The sequence below is a fragment of the Artemia sp. Qi Xiang Cuo genome, chromosome 6, assembly GCF_049724085.1.
Source record: "Artemia sp. Qi Xiang Cuo chromosome 6, ASM4972408v1, whole genome shotgun sequence".
Classification (NCBI taxonomy): Eukaryota; Metazoa; Arthropoda; class Branchiopoda; order Anostraca; family Artemiidae; genus Artemia; species Artemia sp. Qi Xiang Cuo.
Genome location: NC_142799.1, coordinates 25,679,534 through 25,704,801, shown reverse-complemented (window position 1 = coordinate 25,704,801; position 25,268 = coordinate 25,679,534). Strand labels below are relative to the sequence as shown.

Here is a 25,268-nt window from a genome sequence, read left to right as displayed (position 1 = left end):
TTTGAACGCAGGATTTTTTAGGGGATTAATTAAAAAAACTTTTTCTACAAAATAATTTTTTCAAAGAGAAGTAAAGAACCCCATTAAACAAAAAATGGACAAAAATAAAATCAAATAATCTACCGAGCGTGAAACTACCACAAATAAGCACCGATAAATAAATGAAACCCAAAACGAACAGAAATTACAATAAATAACCTAGTCAAACTGAAAACGAGCAGAAATTAACAGGAGTAGGGCTCGAAACCCCTATGCCTTCACAGGGCAAAAACATAATTTGCACTTTACTGGAAAAAATATAAAGGTTTTTACTTTTATAACTTTAATAAATCAAATAATATTAACATTTTGATTACTAAATATCAGTATATGTATATTAAACTGACAATGCACATTCATTTGTATTTTTTAAGACTTTATAGTTTGGCCTGCTATTTGTATGCTGTAGAAACATTTTCAGCAATTTTTAACAACATACACCATTTTAAAAATCTGGACACAAATAGAAGTGTTTAATTTAGTTTCATACCTCCTCTAGTTGACCTGAAATGAAAAACATGATACCATTCGCAAAAAAATCTGTTTACTTTATTTGATAGCTTGGATACATTTACACTATTTTGATTTGGTTAAATATTAAGAGCAGAAGCAGCCCCAAAAGTTTGAACATAAAACCCTCAGTCGTTCTTGGGATACTGCTGAGATGCCTTGTTGGGAATTAGCATTAACACCGTGATTTTGATATAATCTTATGGCAACATTTAGTTTTTAAACATAAAGTCAAATGGGAGGGTGGGCGTGGGAGGGGGATTAGTTTTCCTCCAATCACTTTCGACTATTTAAAGGGGCATAAGCCTTTTCTATTTTCAATCGAATGAGCCCTTTTCGGAGTTCCTAAGACAACTCCTTCGATACGAAGTGCCCTGGTCTAAACAACAACAACAAAATAATACATTTTACCCACATCGATCTTTACTATAAAAATGTCAAGCCTTACAATCACTTTCGACTATTAAAAAGCGCACTAGGCCTTTCGATTTCCAATCAAATGAGCCCTTTTAGAGTTTCTACAACAACACTTCCTATAAACACCTTATATGCCCCAGGGCATAAATTACAAATCTTATCCTAAGGGCTGTGAGGGTGGTTGTCATCCTCTAAAACGTAATTTCTAGAAATTTCAATTACTTTAAACAAAATGGTTGTCTCAAAATTTTGATATGATGTGTCTGGTAAAATAGTGGGCGTGAGTGGGGCTTTAGTCTTACTCAAATCACTACAAAATATTAAACACGACACTAGCCCTTTCAATTTCCAATAAAACGAGCCCTTTTGAAGTTTCTACGACAACGCTTTCAATAAAAACCTTATATGCCCCCAGGGGATAACTTACAACCCTCACACTGAGGGCTGGGGGGTTGTCATCCTCACAGACCTAATTTCCAGAACTTTCTCCTACGTTGAACAAAATGGCTATCTGAAAATGTTTATTGGATGTGTTTGGGGGAATGGTGGGTGAGAGAGAGGGGTTAGTTACCGTCAAATCACTTTCCAACTATTAAAAAGGGCACTAGCCCTGTCAATTTCCAATTGAATGAGCCCCTTTTGAAGTTTTTATCTTAGTCTCTATCATTAAGAACCTTATATGCCCCCAGGGCATAACTAACAACCTTCGCCCTGGGGACTCTGGGAGGTTTTTCATCCTTAAATACATAATTTCCAGAACTTTCAACTACGTTGAACAAAATGGCTATCTCTAAACTTTGATTGAATGTGTTTGGGGAAATGGATGGCGTAAGAGGGGGGTTAATTACTCTCCACTCAGTTTCGACTATTAAAAAGGGCAATTTCAATGTCCAATCAAATGAGCCCCTTTTGAAATTTTTACAACAACTATCTATATAAACCTTATATGCCCCCAGGGCATAACTTACAACCCTTGCGCTGAAAGCTCTGAGGGGGTTATCATCCTAAAAGACCTAATTTCCAGAACTTTCGAATACGTTGAAAAAAAGAGATATCTCATAATTTTGATTGGATATGTTTGGGGACATGGTGGGCGTGAGAGGGGGGGGGGTTAGTTGCCCTTCAATCACTTTCAACTGTTAAAAGGGTAATAGCCCTTTCAATTTCCAATTGAATGAGCCATTTTGGATGTTTTTACAACATCAATTTCAATAAAAACCTTCCATGTTCCCAGGGCAGAACTTAATACCCTTGCCATGAGGGTTGTGGGGGGATGGGATGTCATCCTTAAAGACCTAATTTCCAAAACTTTCAACTGCGTTGAATAAAATGGATATCTAAAAATTTTGATTGGATGTGTTTGGGAAAAAGTTGGGCGGGAGAGGGGGGTTTGTTGCCCTCAAATCACTTTCGAATATTCAAAAGGGCACTAACCCTTTGAATTTCCAATCGAATGAGCCCTTTTTCCAGTATCTACGACAAACATTTCAATAAAAACCTTATATGCCCCCAGGGCGTAACTTATAATCCTTGCCCTGAAGACTTTGGGGGGAGTGTCCTGCTCAAAGGTATAATTTCTTAAACTTTAAACTGCGTGGAACAAAATGATCATCTAAAAATTTTGGTTGGATATGTTTGGGGAAATGGTGGGCTTGAAAGGGGTGTTAGTTGCCTTCCAATCACTTTTGACTATTAAAAAGGGCACTAGCCATTTCAATTTCCAATCGAATGAGCTCTTTTTGAAGTTTCTACAACAACGCGTTCAGTAAAAAACATATATACCCCAAGGGCATTACTAAGACCCCTTGTCCCAAGAGCTTTGTGAGAACGCTCGGCTCCAAACCATAATTTCTATCAAGATATACACAACACTTGGAAAGACATCTACCAAACAGATGGGATTGGATACAATTGAGGAGCAGGGGAGCGAGAGAGGGGGGCAAGCTAGTTTCCGATCATTTCTAACTATTGGAGGCGGTACTAGTCCTATGATTTTTGAACTGAACGAGCCCTTTTTCAAGCTTCTACGACAAAGATTTCAATAAAAACTTATGTGTCCCCAGGGCATAATTTATAACCCTTGCTCTGAAGACTTTGAGGGGAGTGTCCTGCTCAAAGGTATAATTTCGTGAACTTTAAGTGCGTGGAACAAAATGGCTATCTCAAAATTTTGATTGGATGTGTTTGGGGAAAAGATGGGCGTGCGGGGGGGGGGGCTAGTTGCCCTCCAATCACTTTCGACTATTAAAAGGAGCACTAGCCCTTTGAATTTCCAATCGAATGAGCCTTTCTTGAAGTTTCTACGACAACGCCTTCTATAAAAACCTTATATGTCCCGGGGCATAACTTAAAACCCTTGCCCCGAGGGTTGCAGGGGAGTGTCCTCCTCAAAAACATATTTTCTATCTTGAAATCAACTACGCTGAACAAAATGGCAATCTCAAAATTTTGATTGGATGTTTTTGGGGGAATGATGGGCGCGGGGGGGGGGGGGGGCGCGAGTTGCCCTCCGATCACTTTCGACTATTAAAAAGGGCACTAGCCCTTTGAATTTCCAATCGAATGAGCCTTTTTTGAAGTTTCTACGACAACGCCTTCTATAAAAAACCTTTAATGCCCCCAGGGCATAACTTAAAACCCTTGCCCCGATGGTTGTGGGGGAGTGTCCTCCTCAAAAGGGTCTTTTCTATCTGGAAATCAACTACGCTGAACAAAATGGCTATCTCAAAATTTTGATTGGATGTGTTTGGGGGAATGATGGGCGTGGGGAGCTAGTTGCCCTTCAATCACTTTCGAGTATTAAAAAAGGCACTAGCCACTCCAATTTCCAATCGAATGAGCCCTTTTCGAAGTTTCTACGACAACTCCTTCGATACGAAGTGCCCGGCATGGAGAACCAAAAAAAAAACAACACATTGTGCCCACATCGTTCTTTACTTAGGCAGCGCTAGCGCGCTGCCTATGATGGGCTTTTTAGAAGAGGAGTTTAGGATGCGTGTCAGTTCAGCTGCGACATAATCTGTGATCCTTATAACACAACTACACTATCTTACCTTCGGAAAATATTTGTTGACATTTCCACCTGTTTTGTCCAAGGAAGGCGGAAAAACTCAGACAGACTGAGTCAACTATACTGCTTTGACTACGATTCACCATATCATTGGTATTGCTACTGTAGTTAACCGTTATTTTTTAGGATGACTCACTTACCATCATTATTGTTGTGTCACTAATCTTTATTTTCTAGGACGATTCATTGTACCATCAATATTGTTAGCGGATTTAACCTTTGTTTTCTAGGATGATCTGCATATTGTTGAGAATTTAGATATAGATGTTGATGACCCTAAGGCTTTTGAAGATGTGCTGGACTCGCGTCTTTGGGGCCCTTCTGTTCTCTTTGTTGACGAGTGAGTACATCATATTCTTCAGATACTTATTATCATGATAATCCTATAACTAGGTATTTCTGTGCAGTTTCCACCATTTAAAATTTCCTTACCCTAATTGCTTGATTTTGATAAAATGTATTAATATACATACTTTTGTTCAATTTATTATTATCTACCACTGATTGTCTAATAAATTGTTCATATAGTCCTCTCCCCGAAGGCTAATGTTTGTTGATTTTTAGAAGTGAACATAAATTATTTCGATTGAGAATTTTCATCAGAGAATAAGCAATTATGGTATCCAGATTATGGGAAATGCATTGTCATTAGCGAAATTTTAGCAATACTGCATAGTGTTGTTAAAAATTTCTATGCTATGATCAGGGGCGTATCCAGGATTTTTTTGGGGGTATTTTACTTAAAGATTTTTTTTAAGGATGCGGTTTTGTTACGTTTTTACGAGTCAGACAAACATTTCGGTGGAGGGGGGGGGGTCAATCCCCCTAACACCCCCCCCCAGGATAGGCCTTGGCTGTCGTGGTAGGCATTAACGGTTACTACTATAACTAATTGAAACACCAAGCTGCATGAGGCCACAGAGCTGTGTAAGCTCTTCCTCAACCCCAATCTGTTCAAAGATTCACTCTTCCCCTTCCCCTCCCATGAAGTTTCCATTTTTGTTCAAATCCTTCCCTATGACTTCTTCCCATTTCTTCTCACAGGCAGGTCGGGGACGACCTGATTTTTGTTTGGCCCCGTATCTGTAGCCATAATTTTAGCTATCAATTCGGAAAATACTCTATCCAAGTATATTACAATTTATTAGATCATCAGTGCATCATAGAAAGTTAAACCTACTGCCACTGATCCATCGTTGGCTGGTGCCTACCTCCCCCGGAAAACACCCCCTTGCGGAAAATACCCTCCCCCCCGCGGAAAATGTTTTAAAGTTTCTTTTGTACTCCCTCCCCCGAAACTATCCCCCAAAAAAAGTTCCGGATGTTTTTACCAGTTTTTTGAATTTTTTGATTTGATTTTTCATTTTTTGGACCAGTACGACTTGTCTCAAATAGTTCAAGAGTTCTCTCTAATTTTGATCTTATACACATTATGTGATTTCTACACAATCTTTAACACAATCTTTGGTACTCTGTCATCTTTCTTCCGTAAATCATATCTTACTCATCTCAATTTTTCTTTCATTATAGTCCAAGAGAGAAGAATCGAAGCATATTTTTCGTAAAACTTCTTGCTTGACATACAGTCAATCAATCGGGCATCTCAAACTATCCTTAGACAATTCCTTGGGAAAACATTTAATAAATCTTCTTTTGCCTTTCGTAGCACCCAAGTTTCAGAACCCTACTTGACCAATGTTATTATCGTAGCTTCTAATATTCTAATCTTGGTTCTCAGACTTATCTTCCTGTTCTTCCAAAACTTTACTGACTGTGAAAAAACGCTCTGGGCCTTGGCTATACTTCTTTTTTACATCTTTACTACACCCACCATCCTTACTAATAATACTACCTAGGTCAGCGAAGCTATCCACTTTATCGATCTTCTCGCTACTCAACATAGCCTTTTCACCTTTACTTATTCCCAGTCTAAGTGGCTTAGTCTTTTTTATATTAACTTTAAGCCTAGTTTTGCAACTTGGACTCTCGGAACCTCCAAAAAATCATTTATTTTGCTTACATTATTATCTAGAACACTCAAATCCTCGGCTTAATCTGTGTCTAGCATACTTTTACTTTCCTACCTGATTCCATGCCCTCCCATTGCTTTTACCGTGTTCATTTGGACAAAGTCCACGAAAATAATCCACATAAACGGGGATAAAACCCAACCCTTCTTAACTCCTGATTCAACACCAAACCATTTTCTTATCTCACTTCCCACATTAACTGCGGCAAAATTGTTCTCGTGCATAGTATATACTGCTCACTTTAATGACTTCTTTAGTACACGATACAAGGATTGGATTTTTACTGAAGCTTTTCTATCGGCTGAATCAAAAGACTAAACGGGTCTGATAATTCAGAAATTTCTCAATTGTTAGTCTAAGAGTGAAAATTGATCCATGCATCTTCCTAAATCCATGCTTTTCCTAAAGCCACACTGTTCGTCTCTTTAAACTTTAACTACATCTTTAACCCCTTTAGTGTCGTCTAAGTCTTCCTTGTAAAATAAACTTTTCTTCACCTCCTAATTATTGAATTTTTTTTTCATTTTGTTCTGTATTGTTTCCTCCAACCTTATCACGGTTTAACTTGACTTTATTTAACTTAAGTCCCGTCCGGCTTTTGTGGCTGTATTGGAGCTTCTTCCCTTCTAAGCAGACGATGAATATGGTAACGGTACTTCAAACTCTCTTGCGCTAAACGTAGTAGCTGTGGGAAGTTATGGGTCAGGAAGTGGCTGGTCCATCTCTTACGAGATCGTCCTAAGGGGCGTATGCCTTGAACTCGTCTTTCGAAGGTGATTTTTGGTAGCTGGTTGGCTGATATTCGCTGAATTTGGTCTAGTCAGCAGCGTTATTGGCTTTTGATCCGGTCCATGATGGTTCGGGGACAGCGGAGTAGTTGTCGGAGGTCTTCATTTGAGACTCAATCAACATAGGTAATCCCCGCAATGAATCTAAGGTATTTAGTTTCAAATGCGGAGATTCTTTGCACATTATCAGCCTTTATTGAACAAGTTTCGCTTGGGCAAAAGGCGATTAGGATCACGAGGGAGTTGAAGAGTCGTACCCTTAGAGAAGTTGACAGAGCCTTGTTTTTCCAAATTGACAAGAGGTTCCTGAAGTTGGCGCTAGCCAGGCCAAGTTGTTGCTTGATTGATTTTGAGCAGTCGTTGTCAGAAGTTAGAAGGCTCCTTAAATAGAAAAAGGAGTTATAATTTTCTGCTGGCTCCCCTTTTATTGTCAGCTGCACAGTTCTTTTAGCAGGGTCTCTAGACACCCGCATAACCTTGGTTTTGGCTGCATTAACTACCATCCCCAAAGCCTCGGTTGTTGACACTAGTTTGTCGGTGTCAGCTTAGAGTATGTGTTCTTGGCCGTTGATTCAGGATGTCATGTACATATGCCAGTTTATCAATCAGCTTCCTATCAATCTCTGCATCCTATACAGTTTAGCAAGTTATACCGGTGCATTGAGGAATAGGTTAAAGAGGTGGGATGACAAGAGGCAACCTTGTAGAACACCCGTCGATGTTAGGAAATCTTCTGTCAGTCCCTCGGGCATCTGGACCTGGCTAACAAAATGTAAATTTATGTCTCTGATCAGGACTACCATGTTTTCAGGGACTCCATTATCTAGCCGAATGTTCCATAATCCATCCCGCCATAGAATGTCAAAGGCCTGCTTGAATTCGATTAAGAGTAGTACCAGTGCTTTTGCAGCCCCGATATGCTTTTCCATCATTTGCCGAATGAAGAAAATCTGGTCTATGGTAGAATGGTGGTTTCGAAAGTATTTTTATAACACTTTTTGCCGGTTGGCTAGTCAAACTTATTGGTCTGCAGTTTTTACAGTCGCCTTTTTCACTCTTCTAAAAAGGGGGACGGTGATGGTTTTCGCCCAAGATCTGAGGAAGTGACTCGTTTCCCCAGACACTTATTATGACTTTATGATTGACATCGATAAGTTCTTCTGGGCCTGTTTTTAGGAGTTTTGACTGAATATTATCCGGACCTGGGGCTTTTTTGTTCTTTGGAGATTTTATTGCTGAGCGTACTTCATATGTTAGTGGAGGAGAGCTTGGTTCTACTGGACACTGTGGCAGTGTGAAAGATAGTAAGATGCTCGGGTCGGGCGTTATCGTGGGGTTAAGTTTCTCGCAGAAGTGGTTCTTCCGTCGTTCTCGTCTTCCCTCGGAGTCCGCGATTAGGAACCCGTGTTTATCTAACAGAGTAGGAGTGGCCGTGGACTTCTTTTTTGACAGTTCACAGACTTTCCTGTACATGAAGTAGCTGTCTTTTTTTAAAAGGCATATTCACGATATTTGTCATTGACATTATCGTAGACCTTGCTGGACTTTCTTCTCTACTAGGCGTTTTAGCCTCTTCTACTCGTCCTGGATCTGTCGGTCTACTCTAATAGCATGGGTGCGCTTTCGCCTACAGAGATCAATGATTTTGGGGGTGATCCAAGGTTTATCTGAGTGAGTCTGAATTTTTAGGATTTCTCTATCAGTTTCTCTAATGACAAACTGGCTTTCGTTGACCAATCGGTCGATTTCTTCTGCCGTTGGAGTTTTCATTGGTTGTGTACTCGACAACTTATTTGAGAGTGCTGTTCTATACTTGTTTCTTGTGTCTATTTTTTCAGCAGATAAATACGATACCTTGGTAAGCTATTGTTATATTGCTCGGGCTTCCGAAGGCGCATACGGAGCTCAGACATGACCAGGACATGGTTATAGTTGAAGTCACCACCGGCTATGGAAACTGTTTTCAATACTGATGATTTCCATTGCTTTTGGACAAGTATGTAGTTGATCTCGTTTGCAGTGCGGCCATCAGGGATTATGCAATTGAATTTCCGTCATTCTCAGTGATAGAACATGGTATTTGTTATGAAAAATTCGTTATCAGGACAAAAGTTGATGAAGATTTCACTCCAGTGGTTTTGCCTCCCTTGCCCAAACTTGCCAGTGAAATCTTTAAGCTAATCACTTGAGTTCCCAAAAATAGCGTTGAAGTCCCCAATCACAAGCAAAACGTCTTTGCTGGGAGCGATATCCACGGTGTGTTGGAGTTTGGTGTAGAATTCTATGGCTTCTTGGTCACTCCGGGACGAGTCTGGTGTGTAAACATGATTTATGGTCATCTTGGTAGTGGATTCTTGAAGACGAATGATGATAATACATTCAGAGACAGGATGGACATCAAGGAGAGACTGTTTGGCTCGCTTAGAAAGTAGGAAGCCGGCTGTGGAGTCCATTACTTCTTACAGACATGATGAAGGTGGCGTCATTTATTGTTTCCATTCCTGTTGAGGAAAGGTGAGTCTCAGACAATCCAAAAATGTCCCAGAAGTAGTGATTCATCTCATTTAGGACTAGTTCTCTTTTTCCTGGTTTGACTAGTGTACGTACGGATAACGCTCCGAGTGAGAGTGATGTTTTAAGGGTTAATATAGGTAAAGTCTTCTCCAACTGGAGAGTTTTTAAATCGGTTAAATGATCGTCGGTTGCCCCGGATGCGGTAACAAGATCATTTTCAGCATCATTATGACATCATTTTTGCAATTTGCAATTCATTGTCTCATACCGTCGGTTAGCCTGGACGTGGTTGCACGAGTTCTTGTTTTTTTTTTTTTTTTGCCATTTTCATCATTAATATAGAAGTAAAGGAGTTTCATGGCTAATTTGCCTCTCTATCCCTAGAAGAGGTCATTGCCCATAGAGTGGATCATCGGCCCTTGGCAGTTTTCCCTCTAAGAAGGGATCCTCTTGTTCGTTGGTCCGCGACGGTGAGAAAATTTTTCCATTGCTGGGAGAAAATGTGTTACCGTCGGAACATGTCCGCATGCCAGTGGGCGCGGCACGGTGTACACCAGAAGGGCTTTCCTTCTCCTCCACCTGTAATCATAATCTCCGGTTATAAATGATAAGAAATCTTGAAACCCATTGGAACTGCCATTCACATAGCCCAGTTAACTGTCTTTGAATTATTAAGGAAGTCTGTAATAATCGGCCTTGGATAAGCCCTTAAGCTCCATCTAAGTCTATTGTCTGGGGCCATTGAATACCTGGCTCAATGAAGTAAGAACAATAGCTTGTTATCACCAAAGGAGAAAAAACGAAGATGTCATAGTTGCAGAGTATAGCTGATTTGCTTGCTGACAAGATTTTGAATTGCTTTCTACAGCTGAAATTTCTTATGTTGGAGAAGTGGGAACAAGCTGTATCATAAATGAGGAATTTTTGTTCTCTTCAACGAGTCTCGCAAATAATTGAAGAATTGAATGTTTGATACGAGTATGGTTCAGCCATGACTCTTTCTAGAAAATATATAATAGATTATATAATCTAAGCACAGATGCGGGTGTCACTTAGCGAACTATGTCGTTTACAACAAGATTAAGCATAGTGATGGGAAGTAGAGTGTATAAATATTATGGTTGAATTTATTTTGAGGAGAGAATCCAACCCTTTTTTCCAGGTATTGTAGAGCCTCTCCCATACTCTTGGTCAATTGGTTTGGCCCTTAAACTCAGGTTGGGTTGATAAGAGTATCAGCGCGTATTTCGGGTGTGTGCTGGTATATAATAGATAGCAGTAATTTAAATATTCAAAATTTTAAACATTAATTTATTTAATTAGTGATTCAATAATTCTATAGTTAATGAACTTAATTTTGTTAGTTAATATTAAACTTACTTTATATTTGTTTAGTAATAATTTAATAATTAATTTAGATCTTCCACGTATGAGCGCATTCAACATAAAAACAAATTTAGTTTAATCTTATTTAAATGTCAAAAACAGTGCAGAATAGAAATTAATGTCAACAAGAATTATCTGGTGTTATGGCTCTTTGCAAAGTTGTTATTCCCATCTGACATTCCTGTAATAAAAAAAAATGTGTCAAATAGGACAAAAACGTGAGATAAAATGATGAAATGGCCGAAACACTGGACTCGGGCACCTCCTCATGGAGAAGGGACAGTTGCATATAGCGCATTAAAATTCTTTTTAATTTTTCTATTCTGATACCATGATTGCAAATAAAATCAAAATCTCAAATACCCAAAAAGACGCTGATCGGAGAGCTAGACCTTCTTCCATAGCTATTTGTAGTGGAGCTTAAGCTATATATTCCCTCTGAAACAAGCGATTTTGCGACAAGTCAGCAGCTATAACTTGTACCCAAATGACAAGGAGCTTCTGTATTTGAATTTAGTAGTTTCAGGCCAATCCATTCACCGAAGCAGAATTATGATACTACGTAAAATTTTTATAAGAGAGGGATCTAAACTCAGAAAATTGGAAAACTATCCTCTTCTCCGCGATTTTCAACCACTTTTCAACTTATTTTTAATTTATAAAACCATGTATACCAAACTCAAAAATATAGCTTGGTAGATGAATAGAACTGAATCTTAGCTATGGAGTAATAGAAAAATGTTCATCCTTCATTGATCTATTAGAATTGTAAGAGAGCAGAAATATAACATACCAAAACTTTCATTTGGAACGTAACCCTTAAACGTTGTTTGATATATTTTGTTTCATCCTGGTACTTTATTGCGTTTTGAGATTTGGGTTTGCCTCAACCGTCTTTTTTTTACTCTGTTCTTCTTCTTCATATGAAAATGCTCATTTTTTGTATTTTAACATTTCAGCACCGACTTTATGCCTGAGCGCATATCTCTTGTTACAGACAAAATCCCACACTACAATCTTATGCCAGTTTATGGTAAGTAGAAGTCTCGTCTGTATGTTTTTATGTTTTGTTTTTCTTCTATGTTGCTTTTCTACCCGACAAAATTAAATGTTGTCATATCAAATTTTTAAGAAGATAGCGTTTACCCTGTCTTTAAGAAAAATGATACATTCGTAAGTCTCAAACATAATATAAATCAAATGTAACCATACACAGCCTACTTTAAGCGTCGAAAATGCAAGGTTGAAAGCGTTGAGTTCTTTTCTCAAACATTTCGAAGTGTTTGGTGTCTAATTTTTTTCTTCTTTTCACCTCCAAGATTAAAAAAAAAAAAACACTATTCCTTGGAAATATATTTAGATACTGAACCTGTGTCAAATGTTTCATTACAAATAAATTTAGCTGTTTTAAGAAAATAGTTAAATTTTTTCTCTAGAAATAAGGAACTACCGCCACTATGTACTGCCACTTTCTGAAAGCCCTTACTGACAACTTATTAGCCTTTTTTAAAAATCTCAATTATCATAAATTTTAAGCAGCAAAAAAAATTGTAACGCAGTGAAATACCGTTTTTGACCATTTTAAGCTGTAAAACAATAATTATGACACCTTTTGGACGAATACACAATTCAGCAAAAATTATGAGATAGTCATTTTGGACTTTATAAATTTATGTACGTAAATATTGGACAATGAACCAGCCACTGTTAGGGGGTGGTTATCAGTGGATCTTCTGGGGGGCGCCCGAAGCTTCAAAAGGCGAAAATCTAGGCCTACGTCTTTTAAGTAACCATACATTGTTAAAAACAACATGGATGGATAGAGAGGGCTGTTTACCCACTAGTCTCCGTTAATATGAAGGAGTATATTTGCGCTAAACGTTGGCATGGATTTTAAGATGTTCTCTCACACTTAACAGATTTTGAGTTTAAAGTAAAATATTATCCTCATTTGTTAAATCCTGAGAACAGGAGTTCGAGTCCTGGTGTTGCTGTTTATTTGGTTTGGAACAGGGGTCACTGGTTTGACTCTGTAAGCCAACCCAGAGTCGAACCAACTGTTTTTGGGTACCTTGAGAAACCTGAGGGACTAAAATGGGAAGCGTCGGATGTTTTGCCCTCAACCACGCATTTCACTCCCGAATCAGGAGATCAGGACCTGCGCAATGCCGACCATTGGTCAGCATGCGAAAAAGTTTTTGTTTACTTACCCTTAAAGGCGGAGGTTGTCTTGGGAGTATAGATATATGGGAAAAAGATTTGTTTGATGAACCATAATTTCCTTTAAAAACTTTAAATGTTTGGCTTAAAATTTGTTTCGGGCAGAATTCAATTTTAATTTATTACTTTAAGACCTATGATCCAAAGAAAAGGCTCCACAATCACTCCACTAATTCTAAAAGTGTTTTTCTATGTAGTGCATGTTCAAAAATGTGTATTGCTTTCTCAGAAGTTCAGAGTGAACTTTAGCGTGGAGAGCAGAGGGCTGAGAGGAGCAGTCGGATCTGTACGATAGTTTCTGTACATTTAGTTTCTAGCGTCGCTCTTTACTTCCCTGTGAACAAATTTCTTTTTCTATAACATTTGAATAAGATGAGATACTTATTTTCAAGAACCAACTATCACGAGCGCAGATGGCTCAAATTCGTATTTCGTAAAATAGACTAATAATTTGGGAAAAATAAAACAATGGCATAAAAAAATAAATCTGTTTAAATAAAGATCACATAAAACTGGCTCAGACATAAAAAATTTAGATAAAAACAAAAGAATGTCTTTGTTTCATTTGTTTTATTGATTCTTTTTTACAGCGTTTGTGTTTTTTCCCGTTTTTGTGTTTTTGTGTCGTCTTTTATGTATAGTAAAAAAAAAAACTCCCAAGTTTTTTTTTATTAGGTCTATTGTGTTTGTTTTAGGAAAATAACCGGGCTATTTGCTAAATATAAAAGAAAACAGGTTTTACAAAGAGAATTAGTTTACTGCTCCAACCACGTGTCTTTTTATACATACTTGAGACTCCTTTCACATTAATTCTGTTAATTATTTTTCAGGTTTGAATGTCTACAGCATGTTAAAGCATACAACTTTGGTACTAACAGTAGACGCCGTGAAAAGAATCGAAGAAAGAATGTTGTATCACTTGAATAGGACAAATATGCCAAATGTTTAGATGTATTTTAATAAAGTGCTATCCTAGTTTCTTCTTTTATTACAAGTTTATTTTCCTAGGCAACAGATGAAAATAGTATAATCTCTGCAATAATGTTACGACAGAACTGGTAAGCAGAGCAATTGCTAGGGTTGGTAGCACCTTGGGAAAAATTAATTACAGCGCTCCGCTCTCGACTCAAATGTAGGCAAAAAAGCAGAATCAGATTGAAAAATTTGATCAGCAGGCAACCCCCTAGACCCAACCCCCAACTGTGTTACCCGGGGCAGCTGACCCGGTTGCCCTTTCCCCTTTGAACGACTCTGCTGGTAAGCGCTAAATTCAATGATATGAGCTTCAATGATATGTCGTAAGATATGAGCTTTTCAAAAGCCAATGTGTCCTCGAGCTCTTTTAGGTTTTAGCCAATGTGCCCTGGAGCTATAAGCGTTTAAGCTAGTGTGCCATGGAGTTTTTTTTTAAGGTTTTAGTGTCAAATCGCTCAATCAACTCCTAATTTAATACAGCCTCAAATATATTCTCTAAAAATAAAGATTGATACCAAAGAAATGACATAAAATTTTCCTGGCTTCAAATGCTGAATAGTTTTTGGAAGCCAATTTCGTTCAGTCAAATCTAAAGTACTTTTCGGAAAATTCTTCACCGTCAAGTAGTTATGGTAAACAATCGATTCCCGGTAAAGCTTTATTTGGTATTAAAAGAAATTAGTAGTCAAGTGAAGTAGTGAAGAAATAAAGCAGATGAAAGAAGGTTTCAGAAACTATCAGAAATATCAAATCTGGAATGTTTGTGAAAGTTTCCCTCATCTAGCTCAAGTTTTATTTAATTATCTAATAATTATCAATTAATTAATATTTGTGCCATTATTATTTAATAATTTTATCAATATTAAATATTGATTCAGTAATTCCATGCATTATTTAATATCAATTTAACTTAATAAATTAATTTAATTAGAAGGTAGTTTAAATTGCTTCATTGTTGCGTCACATGGAGCTACTTCTAGTTGGTCTGCAGAACGGACCTCTTCTATATATTTTCTATATTTTTGCCACTGTTTTGGCCACTCGGTAAAAAAAATAAGTCGGTAATATCGTGAAGAAAAGCGCCATGATTTTCTGACACCGCTAAAAATTTTTGTTTGGTCAAATAAAGACCACAAAAATACGGACATGTCATCTACAGGAAGTTCAAACTTGGTCGGTAAATGCAGCAGTTTTACCGAGTCCTACCGTGAGTTTCCAGATGGTGCCACAATTTTCCATTTGGTTAAATACACAGCCTTAAAATTGTGACATGATATGTATCAAAATCTAAATCTTGGTTGGTAAATGCAGCGGTTTACCAATTTGTGCAGTGATTTTACATATTGTATTTGAAACGGACATTATGCTAATTATTGAGAAAAAACAGTGGGTGAAAATGACCTGCTAGTCGTTAAAATCCCTTGCTCCTCCCCCACCCCCCAAAGATGTTGCACGCCAAGGTTTTTATCAATGTCGAAATACTCTGCAGATAGAGAGATAACAATGGAAAACGCAACTTTGGGGGGTATTTTTCTCCATTTCAAAATTTAGAAATCCGAAGTGTTTGTCAAAAGGAAGGTACTAGAAGTTGATTCTTCGTTGAAAGACGCTGTTGAAAGGTTTTCACCTGAGAAGGAGAAGTGCGGTTTTAGGGCTCAGTTTTTCCGTTAGGGTGAAATAATTTGCTTCAGCTGAGATTTCTACTTATTTCAATATAAACAAAAGTATTCAGTTATAATCAGCTATATTTCAATATAGCTGATTATTTCTTTTGTCTTGTGGGGGAAGTCGAGAGAATAAACATTAATTTAAAGCGAGATTTATTTGAAAGGGTTTACTCAAGGGTCTTAGCCTTGAGGTGATTGAATACTACTATCAAGTCCTGCACCCTTTTTTCTAAACTGGGAATTTAAAAACCTCAGAAATTATAATTTGGAATTTCTGAGAATTAAAGAACAAGTTGACTCACAAGTCAATTAGAGGTTGTTTTATGAAACTACATCGGATTTATAAGCTTTGGACTGGAATTTTACTTGTTTTGCGACTTATTTATGATAATCTAATTTAAAGTTCCCTAACGTCGTATTGTTAATTAGCTGATAACACTCTGGGAAACGAACTACAATAAAAGTTATATATGCTACTATTAGGTTTTCCCTCGTGGAGCATATTCACTTTGTAATTTTTAATAGCGTTGCAAAAAAAACGGTTTTAATCTATAGGCTGTCAATAAAGTCTGTAAAGCTATCATCACCAATGGATTTTCAAGAAAGTAACCAAAGTTCATAAAAATACACATTTTGTGACATGCAGCAATACATCTCTGGTAACTGCCGTATTACCCCATCTATGAAAAAAGGGGACAATTAACCGAAAGCGGAAGTTGAGTATAATTAATTTTTCCTGGTCACACCAAAATGGTCATGGGACTGAACTGTAAGTAAAGAGGCAACCCTTATCAATAGAAACCAAAACTTAGAAATGGAATTTTTATGACATATCATAAAAATCTGGTCTTTATACTGATCCCAAATGCTTAAAATTACTTAAGTTTAATGTAAGCCACTAAAAGTATTTAGCGCAAGAAAATGGCGGTAATTAAGAAAAGGTGGAAGAAACCAAAAGGGATTCAATCTTAAGGAAAATTCAACCTTCAAATTCAATGTATCCGAGACTCCTATAAAATACATAATTTTTATTTTTAACGAGAAAGATCCTTAATCCACATCTATTATGGGGAGGTTTCTATATCTTTTTTTGATGGATTATGGTCTGGACATTTAAAAAAATGTATTATTAAGACTGAATTTTCAGATTGCCCATGAGGGGTCCTTGAAATCAGTATGGAGAGGCATTTTAAACCCTAGTCTCCATTCATTTGGAAAAATACCCTTGGACTAATTGTACAGTATTGGTGCTGGGAGATGACAGTCTCCCTTCTGTTTCTGAAACGGTAGTTCAGGGGGAAAACGTCAGTTATTAAAATCGAAGGATTATAGTAAAAAAAAAACAGTTGAAATTTAGCCCTAATAGCAGCCCATCTTTTGTCTAGGTAGATTCTATTGATGAGTGCGCTGTAATCAGAATTTCATCTGTCAGTTTCGGTTTGTATTGATATTGGTCGATCTTTACTTACAGTTTTTTTAATTGGAACAGTTTGATTCAGGACTCTCTTCAGTATAGTGAGACTCCCGCCCTTCCCTCCTCGATGTTTACAATGATGTTAAATATTTGCATAATACTGCTCTGAGAATGATAGCTATCGCTGAAAATTGCAACCTTTAAAATCTCTTCCAGGGGGAGGGGGATAGTCTGTATCAAAATTAAAATTATGGTCCCCATTTTCAAGTTTTTCCAGAGAAATAAACACAGTTTTTATAGGCCATATTCCCCTCACCTTCCTTCCACTGTTCAGGTAAGTATTTGGATATAATATCTTATGCTCCACTTAAAATATTTCTACATTAAGAATAGGGTCGGTCAAATCGTAGCACCCATATTACCAGCTTAGTCCAAAAATAAAGGGAGTTATGGGTTAAATTCTTCCCTTTTGAAATCAAAATCTCGTGTAATGGTTTCGATTTATATAGACAACGGTTGATCTTTACTTGCAGTTTATTTATAGGAACTGTTTGATCCAAGGCTCTCTTAAACGTAAGGTTACCACCCTCCTCTTCTCGATGTTTACATTGTTTTCATATTTGTATAATAATGCTTGAGAATAATAATTATCGCTGGAAAATTGCAACTCTTTAAAACTTTTTCCAATGGGAGGGGGATAGTCTCAACTATCAAAATGAATTTAGGGTCACTTTTTTTATGTTTTTCATGAGAAGTAAGCAACTAGTTTTTAAGGGGCATATTCCCCTCGCCCTTCCTCCTGCTGTGCTGGTAAGCATTTAGATATAATATCTTGTGTTACACTTAAAATATTTTTATTATAAAAATAGGTTCGGTCAACTCGCAGCACCAATATTGCCAGCTTCGTCCAAAAAAGAAAGGAATAAAGGGTTAAATTCTCCCCTTTTATCTGAAGTACCATATTGATCTGAAATAGCTCTCATTGAAACTTAAAAAAAATGTAGGTTTAAAGCACGCTTTCTGAAGTTTCAGGCTCCTCAACCCTCGCCCAAAGAAAGATCCACTGCACCTTCTCTTTTATAGTTAGTGCACAACTATGCGACGCTGTAAGTGAATATATGAAGCCTCAAAGGAATCACCTTAGTTCAACGAGGTATGAAGATAATTGTCCATTTTAAGCGCTTATTTATCTCTAAGAAAGACTACGCCACTGCGTATCATTAGGGTCTCTGAAGCTCGGAGACTGTCTAAGCAAAGTTTTATAAGTTTAAATTACTTGGCAATCTCAGAAGTAGAATCGATAATATTTTGGCCTTCTAAGGTCAAAATTGTTGTTTTTTTAGATCAATGGCAGAAAAGACCTCTTTGTTGTTACTTAAAAAAGAAATACAGCTATCAATCCTTGTTCTAGTAAACCCCCCTCCCGATATTTAGGACCACTGGTTGGACACGATTACGACTGGGGAAAACCCAAATAAACTTGAGGTGGTCTATATTTCACATGGGTAAATGTAAAATATCGGCTATATAGGTATGTTGATTTAACATAAGATATGTTGGTATAAATTGTTGTGGTCATACATAAGTGTAGATTAAAAAAAAAATCCAAATGGTAAACTTATTTTGAACAAACAGTGTAAGTTGGGGGGGTGGGGCTAGTAAAAATACAATAGAGAGCAGAATAAAGCCAAATCGAGTGGTAGGTAATTTAGATTGTATGAATAACAATACAAATAACATATACAATGATGTAACTATAATCAAATAGGTATCGGGTTGCGAATGCCTGGTACATCTTCAAAGGTAGCAGGTTCTCACGCTAATGAAGCTAATTACAATACCGTAATAGACGTGATATAAATAATATTTACGTTCATTCCATTTGGTATATAAATATTAGGAAAAAACAAGATGGCTGTCAAGATGAGACGACATTGGATGATCTTCACAAAATTAAAGAGTTACTTTCTACAGAATTCCTTTAAGTTATTATTTTTTTCTTAATGCTTGGTTGCAAGTTGTACTTGGTCAAAACAACACTATAGCGTCTTTTAATTTTGGGATTCTCCTAGAATACAAAAAGACGTTCTTGCTACAAGCAAAAACACAGATTGCTATTACCACAACCAAGAACTTCTATCTCTAGAGGGATTATATTTAATTTCATGCAAATTGATTGATTTGTTCAAATAAAAATGGTCTCGAAATTATTATCTTGCTGCCATCATAAGCCTTCTTCTGGGGACCCGTTTTTTTCCGCTAGTTTTTGTTTTGTGTTATATTTAGTATAAAATAAATTATGATGATGATGGTGCTTAACCCAGCTGTCCCTTTGCAAACCCCCTTCCGCAATCTCCTTATAATTTCGCATATTTTTTGAATGTTTTGTCTATTTTGTCAGTTCATTTGGTGGTACAGTCACTGATTGTCCGAATAGAGGGCAGCAGCTCGCAGAAATTACTATATACAAGTTGTGAATTAAGAGTAATGCGATTATAAAATAAAATACATGTCAGCTGCAGTGATGAAACTTTTTCAAAATATTTACCTTCTGGCGGAGAATATTGATTGTCCTGTTCATCAAATTTTTTGAGGGTTATTCCTTAATATCTCTTTTCTTGAGGTCCTTAGGAACCCTTTTCCAAATTTGCCAGGATGCCTTCAATGGATTGTTTTTTAGCGAAGCTATCAGTTTATGAACCATGCAGAAACTGATAGGAGTTGTCTGGAGTATATGTAACTTTTGGTAAGTATGGAAATGTCGCCTAAAAGCCTGTGATTGAGAATGCACTTTGATGCAACATGTCGCTGGGCTAAAAGTCTGATTACTGTCTCGCTATACTTTAAAGTACCAATAAGGACCTCAAAGTAAAAACATCTTTGCCCCTGGACCCATCTTAGGTCTATTCATATTCGAAAAATACGGTTGTCTATAATGTTTCTTTTCGTTTTTTTTCAAAATTATGATGTTTTTAGGGCACTACCGCACTTTCATCAGTGTTGCAACGTTGAACCAAGAAATATTAATTAGTTAAATTTGACAAAATTTTTGTTCGTAATAACTTTAACACAACCAATCTCTTGATTCTTAAGGACAACCACGCCTCCAAAGAAAAGCTGCACCTTTCTTAAGCTGTTTGTTGTCATAATTTGCGCTCTCCACTGTCAAAAACAGCATGACTGCATTCTATTGTGGTGCCAAATTTGGGAAAACCGACCATCAGGTGATTAAAGCTGAAGTCAGGCTTTGCCTTGGAGTTAAGAAGAAAAGCCAGGCAGCTATTTCAGAAACTTAATACCTACCACATTTAGCAACATATATTGGCGCAGATGCTCCAAAGCACCAGTGTTATATACAACTAAGCAGTTAATTGTCTGCTCCTAGTGCATGTTTGATTAAATCTCATCTTTATTTTTGTTTTGAATAACGAAAAATAACAGAATAACACAATATACTTACTTAAAAATTTTTTATTCATGTATTTCAGTCATCATAGGCAGCGCATTAGCGCTTCCCAAATAAAGAACGCTGTGGAGACAATGTATTGCTTTTTTTTTTGGAGGGGGGGGGTTTAGACCAGGGCAGTTCGTATCAAAGGACGTGTTGTAGAAACTTCAAAAAGGGCTCATTCGATTGCAAATTGAAAGGGCTAGCGTCCTTTTTAATAGTCGAAAGTGATTGGAGGGCAATTAACCCTCCTCCCACGCCCACTATTTCCAAAAACACATCCAATCAAAATTTTGAAATAACCATTGTGTTCAACGTAGTTGAAAGGTCCGAAAATTATGTCTTTGAGGATGACACCCCCGCCCCCAGGCCTCAGGGCAAGGGTTGTAAGTTATGCCCTGGGGGCATATAAGGTATAGTCGAATGTGATTGGAGGGCAACTAACCCCCTCACACGCCCACCATTTCTTCAAAAACATCCAATCAAAATTTTGAGAAAACCTTTTTGTTCAACGTGATTAAAAGGACCGGAAATTATGTCTTTGAGGATGACAACTCCCCACAGCCCTAAGGGCAAGGGATGTAAGTTATGCCCTGGGGGCCCATAAGGTATATATAGAAAGAGTGATCGTATAAACTTCGGAGGGAGCTCATTTGATTGGTAATCATAAGCTCTTGTTCCCTTTCTAAGGTTCAAAGTGTTGGGAGGGTGGATACCCCCCCCCCCCCCCGAAAAAAAAAACCTCGTATTTTTCCGAAACGTATATGAAATTTTGAGATGGCCACTAGTTGTTGTAGAAACTTCGATTGGAAATTCGATTGGAAAGAGCTCATTCGATTGGAAATTGAAACGGCTAGTGCTCTTTTTAATAGTCAAAAGTTATTGGAGGGCAACTAACCCCCCTCCCATGCCCACCATTTCCCCAAGCACTTCTACTTGAAATTTTGATATAACCATTTTGTTCAACGTAATTGAAAGGTCCGAAAATTATATCGTTGAGGATACCGACCCCCCCAGCCCTCAGGGTTGTAAGTTATGCCTTGGGGGTCATATAAGGTTTATATATTAAGGGTGATCGTATCAATTTCGGAAGGGGCTGATGGAATTGGTAATCAGAAGATCTAGTGTCCTTTTTAAGGTTCAGAGTGATCGGAGGATGGATACCCCCCACCTCGTATTTTCTCGAAATTCATCTGATAGAAATTTTGAGATGACCATTTGTTGTCGTAGAAACTTCGAAAAAGGATCACTCGATTGAAAATTGAAAAGACTAGTGCCCTTTTTGATAGTCAAAAGTGATTGGAGGGCAACAAGCCCCCTCTTCCGACACCCATCAATTCCTAAAACACATCTAATCATGATTTTGAGATAACCATTTTTTTAGCGTAGTTGAAAGGTCTGGAAATTATGTCTTTGAGGATGACCCCCCCCCACAGCCCTCAGCGCAAGGGTTGTAAGTTATGTCCCGAGGGGAAGATTTTTATGGAAAGGGTCGTAAAAACTCCGGAATGGGCTCATTTGATTAGAAACGGAATGTTCTATGCCCTTTTTATGAGTCAAAGTGATCGGAGGTAGTACCCCCCCCCCCCCGCCACTTCGTATTTTCCGCAAATGTATCCGATAGAAACTTTTAGATAGCTAATTGTTCAAAAATAGTCTAAAGATCACACAATAAGGCCTTTGGGGTAGACAGAATCCCCCAGAGTCTGGGGGTAAAGGTTGTAAGTTATGCCCCAGGGGCATATAAGGTTTTTATGGAAGGGACGGTCGTTTGAATTTTAGAAGAGGCTCATTTGATGTATAGTTCTTTGGAAATGTATAGTTCTAGTTCTCTTTTAAGAGTTAACCATTTAAGAGATCTTAAATGGAATTTTAAGAGATCTATTTTGTTCAGCCTTGTTCAAAGGTCCAATAATTATGTTTTTGGGGATGTCAACCTCCCCAGAGTCCTCAGGACAAGGGCTGTAAGCTAGGCAATTCGTTCATTGTTTACGCATAGTACACATTATTTAGAAAGGTATGCATGTTTGAACTTTACTTCCTAAGAAGCCGAAGGGCGTTCAGGTGAGCCTTTCAGAGAATGTGGAGGGGAAAGCTGAGCTAAATCAAAACACGCTATGTGTATAAAGATTGCCAAAAGTGTGTAACACAGGAATAACTGAGTATATTAATTTGGAAAGTTCAGGAAATGATACGGGATATGCTCAAAAAGACAATATTTGTATGCTACCAAAACTATTACAACTACTACCACTACTACTACCAGACTACTCCCTTTACTGTATTGATGGGAGATTCGAACTGAATCAAAAGAAGCTATGTGCATGCAAAATCTCAAAATACTGTATCTCAAGAATTGATTTGTGTATTAAGTTGGAACTTCCTGAGAATGCTTATCATAATCAGTATCATTTCCTATCATTCAGGAAATGATAATGGATATGATCAAAAAGACAATATTTTCATGCTACCAATGCTACAACTACCACTACTACTACTTCCAGACTACTCCTTTTACATAACTGAGGGTAACTTCGAACTAAATCAAAAAAGGCTATATGCATGCAAATTGTTTTCAGTAAAGCATAAATTATGTTCTGATCTTGAGAATGCATGGGGGTTTTTAGCCCCAGTAATGTTAAAATGAGATAGCCATTATGTTCAGCGTAGTTAAAAGGTCCGGAAGTTTTGTCTTTGGGGATGACACCCCCCAGAGCCCTCACGTTAAGGCCTGTAAGTAAGGCAATTCGTTCATTGCTTACATATAATACATGTTATTGAGAAAGGTATGCATGTTTGAACTTTATAAGAGGCAGCGCAATGGCTTTCAAGAAACAATACATCAGAGCGTGAATTTAGAGTGATGTTTTATTTATAAAAAAATTTGTTTTATCAGTGTTGCCACTTCAACTCTAGAAATTCATAATTTTTTATGCAAATTAGTAATAGTAGTAATAAGCGTCATCCTATAGCAACGTTGCCTACTGGACTGATAAAGAGAAAACATTTTCAAAATGTTCTGCCCATCTCTGATTTGAGCAAATTCAATTCAAAATTAAAGTTCTGGTGGTCTTTTTAAGAGTAATAAGAGATTTGGGGGTTAGGCATGTCAACCCCCCACAATTCTGCGATTGGTCCATTATGCTTTAAAACTAAGTGTTGCTTTAAAATAAATCAAAGGCTTTTTGTTTATTGTTTCCAATAAGACACCTTAGCAATATATCGAGAACGACTAGGGGTATTAAGTTGAAACTTTGGGGATACTACTATTGCTACTTCTGCTCTTACAATTGAAATAAATAAAAAGAGTGTCACTGTATCCAGGATATCAAAGAGACAATACAAATAGCAATCCATAACAAATAGCAATTTGCTGTTTTGCAAATAGCAAAACAAATAGCTCCAAAATACAATTAGCAATCCATACTATCGATTTTTATAGAATAGCACTGAAAAGGTATATAATATGTTTTTCCATGAAAAAGACTGTGTCAATAAAAAACCAAAAAAAATCAATTCAGAAAACTTTTATTTAAAAAAGAGTTAAATAAAGAGCTCCATTAAGCCAAGAATGAGCAAAAATAAAGTCAAATAATCTTCCGATCGTAAAACTACCACAGATCACTATCAAAAAATAAATGGAACTCATGAAGAACAGAAATTACAATAAATAGCCGAGGTAGAACTCAAAACGAACAAAAATTAAAATGAGTAGTGCTGATAATCCCCATGCCTTCTCAGGGCCATAACACAATTTGCGCTTTACTGAAAACAAAATACGTTTGAAATGTTTTCACTTTGATTACTTTCATAAATAAAAAATTACCAAAATTTTAGGAAATAAATATCAGTATATGTCAATTAAACTGACAATCCATGTTCATTTTTTTGTTCAATAAAGCGCAAATTGTGGTCCTGAGAAGGCATGGGGGTTATCAGTTCTACTCATGTTTATTTTTGTTCGTTTTGAGTTCAACTTGGCCATTTATTGTAATTTGTGTTCTTCATAAGTTTCATTTATTTATTGATAGTGATTTGTGGTAGTTTTACGCTCGGATGATTATTTGACTTTATTTTTGTTCATTCTTGGCTTAATGGAGCTTTTTACTTTTCTTTGAAAAACTTATTTTGTGGAAAAAGTTTTTTAAATTTCATAAAATGAAGGTTAATATTATATCAAATTTCTAGCAGCGAGAAGTTTCTAAGTTTAAATTTTAACCAAGATGAAGACCACGCACTTACGGGGCTCATATTATTGTTCTAAATTGAAAGGAACCTGTAGTGGACACGTTTGAAACAGCCCTGTACTTAGGTAGGTATGTTGGGGGCAATCTTTGCCTCATGTTTCCCCCTCGAAATCTTGAGATTCACAAATTATCTTATACTTTATGTAAGGTCATCCTATTATGTTTTTAAGCTATGACCCCCTCAAAAAAAAAAAAAAAAAAAAAAAAAAAAAAAAAAAAAACGCAGTCATTGCAAATAGTTCTCGGACGCTTATTTTTTTCTCAGTATTAGTTATTTATGGTTTTTAGTTTTCTTATCTTTGTAATTCACAGCTGTAAAAGATGTGAACTACCACTACAAATATAATAAAAATATTCCTAACTTTACTCATTAAAAATTTATTGTTCCGTAATAACAGCATTTCATAATAATTGCTGGTAATCACAATATGTATATTACAGCAGTGGACCAATGCGGAAAAACAAAGTGGGTGTGAAAAGCTACATTTTTTTCAGTCTCTTGATCCAAGATTATCAGTCTCTTAATCCAGGATTAAGTTAGAT

General features: G+C 37.0%; 1 protein-coding gene across 1 annotated transcript in view; it reads left to right on the top strand.

Annotated features, from left to right (window-relative positions):
- mRpL4 (mitochondrial ribosomal protein L4) overlaps window positions 1–13,952 on the top strand; it is a 55,071-nt gene extending 41,119 nt beyond the window's left edge. Inside the window, exons 5-7 of the mRNA XM_089090577.1 lie at window positions 4,267–4,376; window positions 11,714–11,787; window positions 13,805–13,952. Coding sequence (XP_088946703.1) covers window positions 4,267–4,376; window positions 11,714–11,787; window positions 13,805–13,923 — 303 coding nt within the window. The 3' untranslated portion in view covers window positions 13,924–13,952. The remainder of the gene's footprint in view (window positions 1–4,266; window positions 4,377–11,713; window positions 11,788–13,804) is intronic.
- The last annotated feature ends 11,316 nt before the right edge of the window (window positions 13,953–25,268 follow it).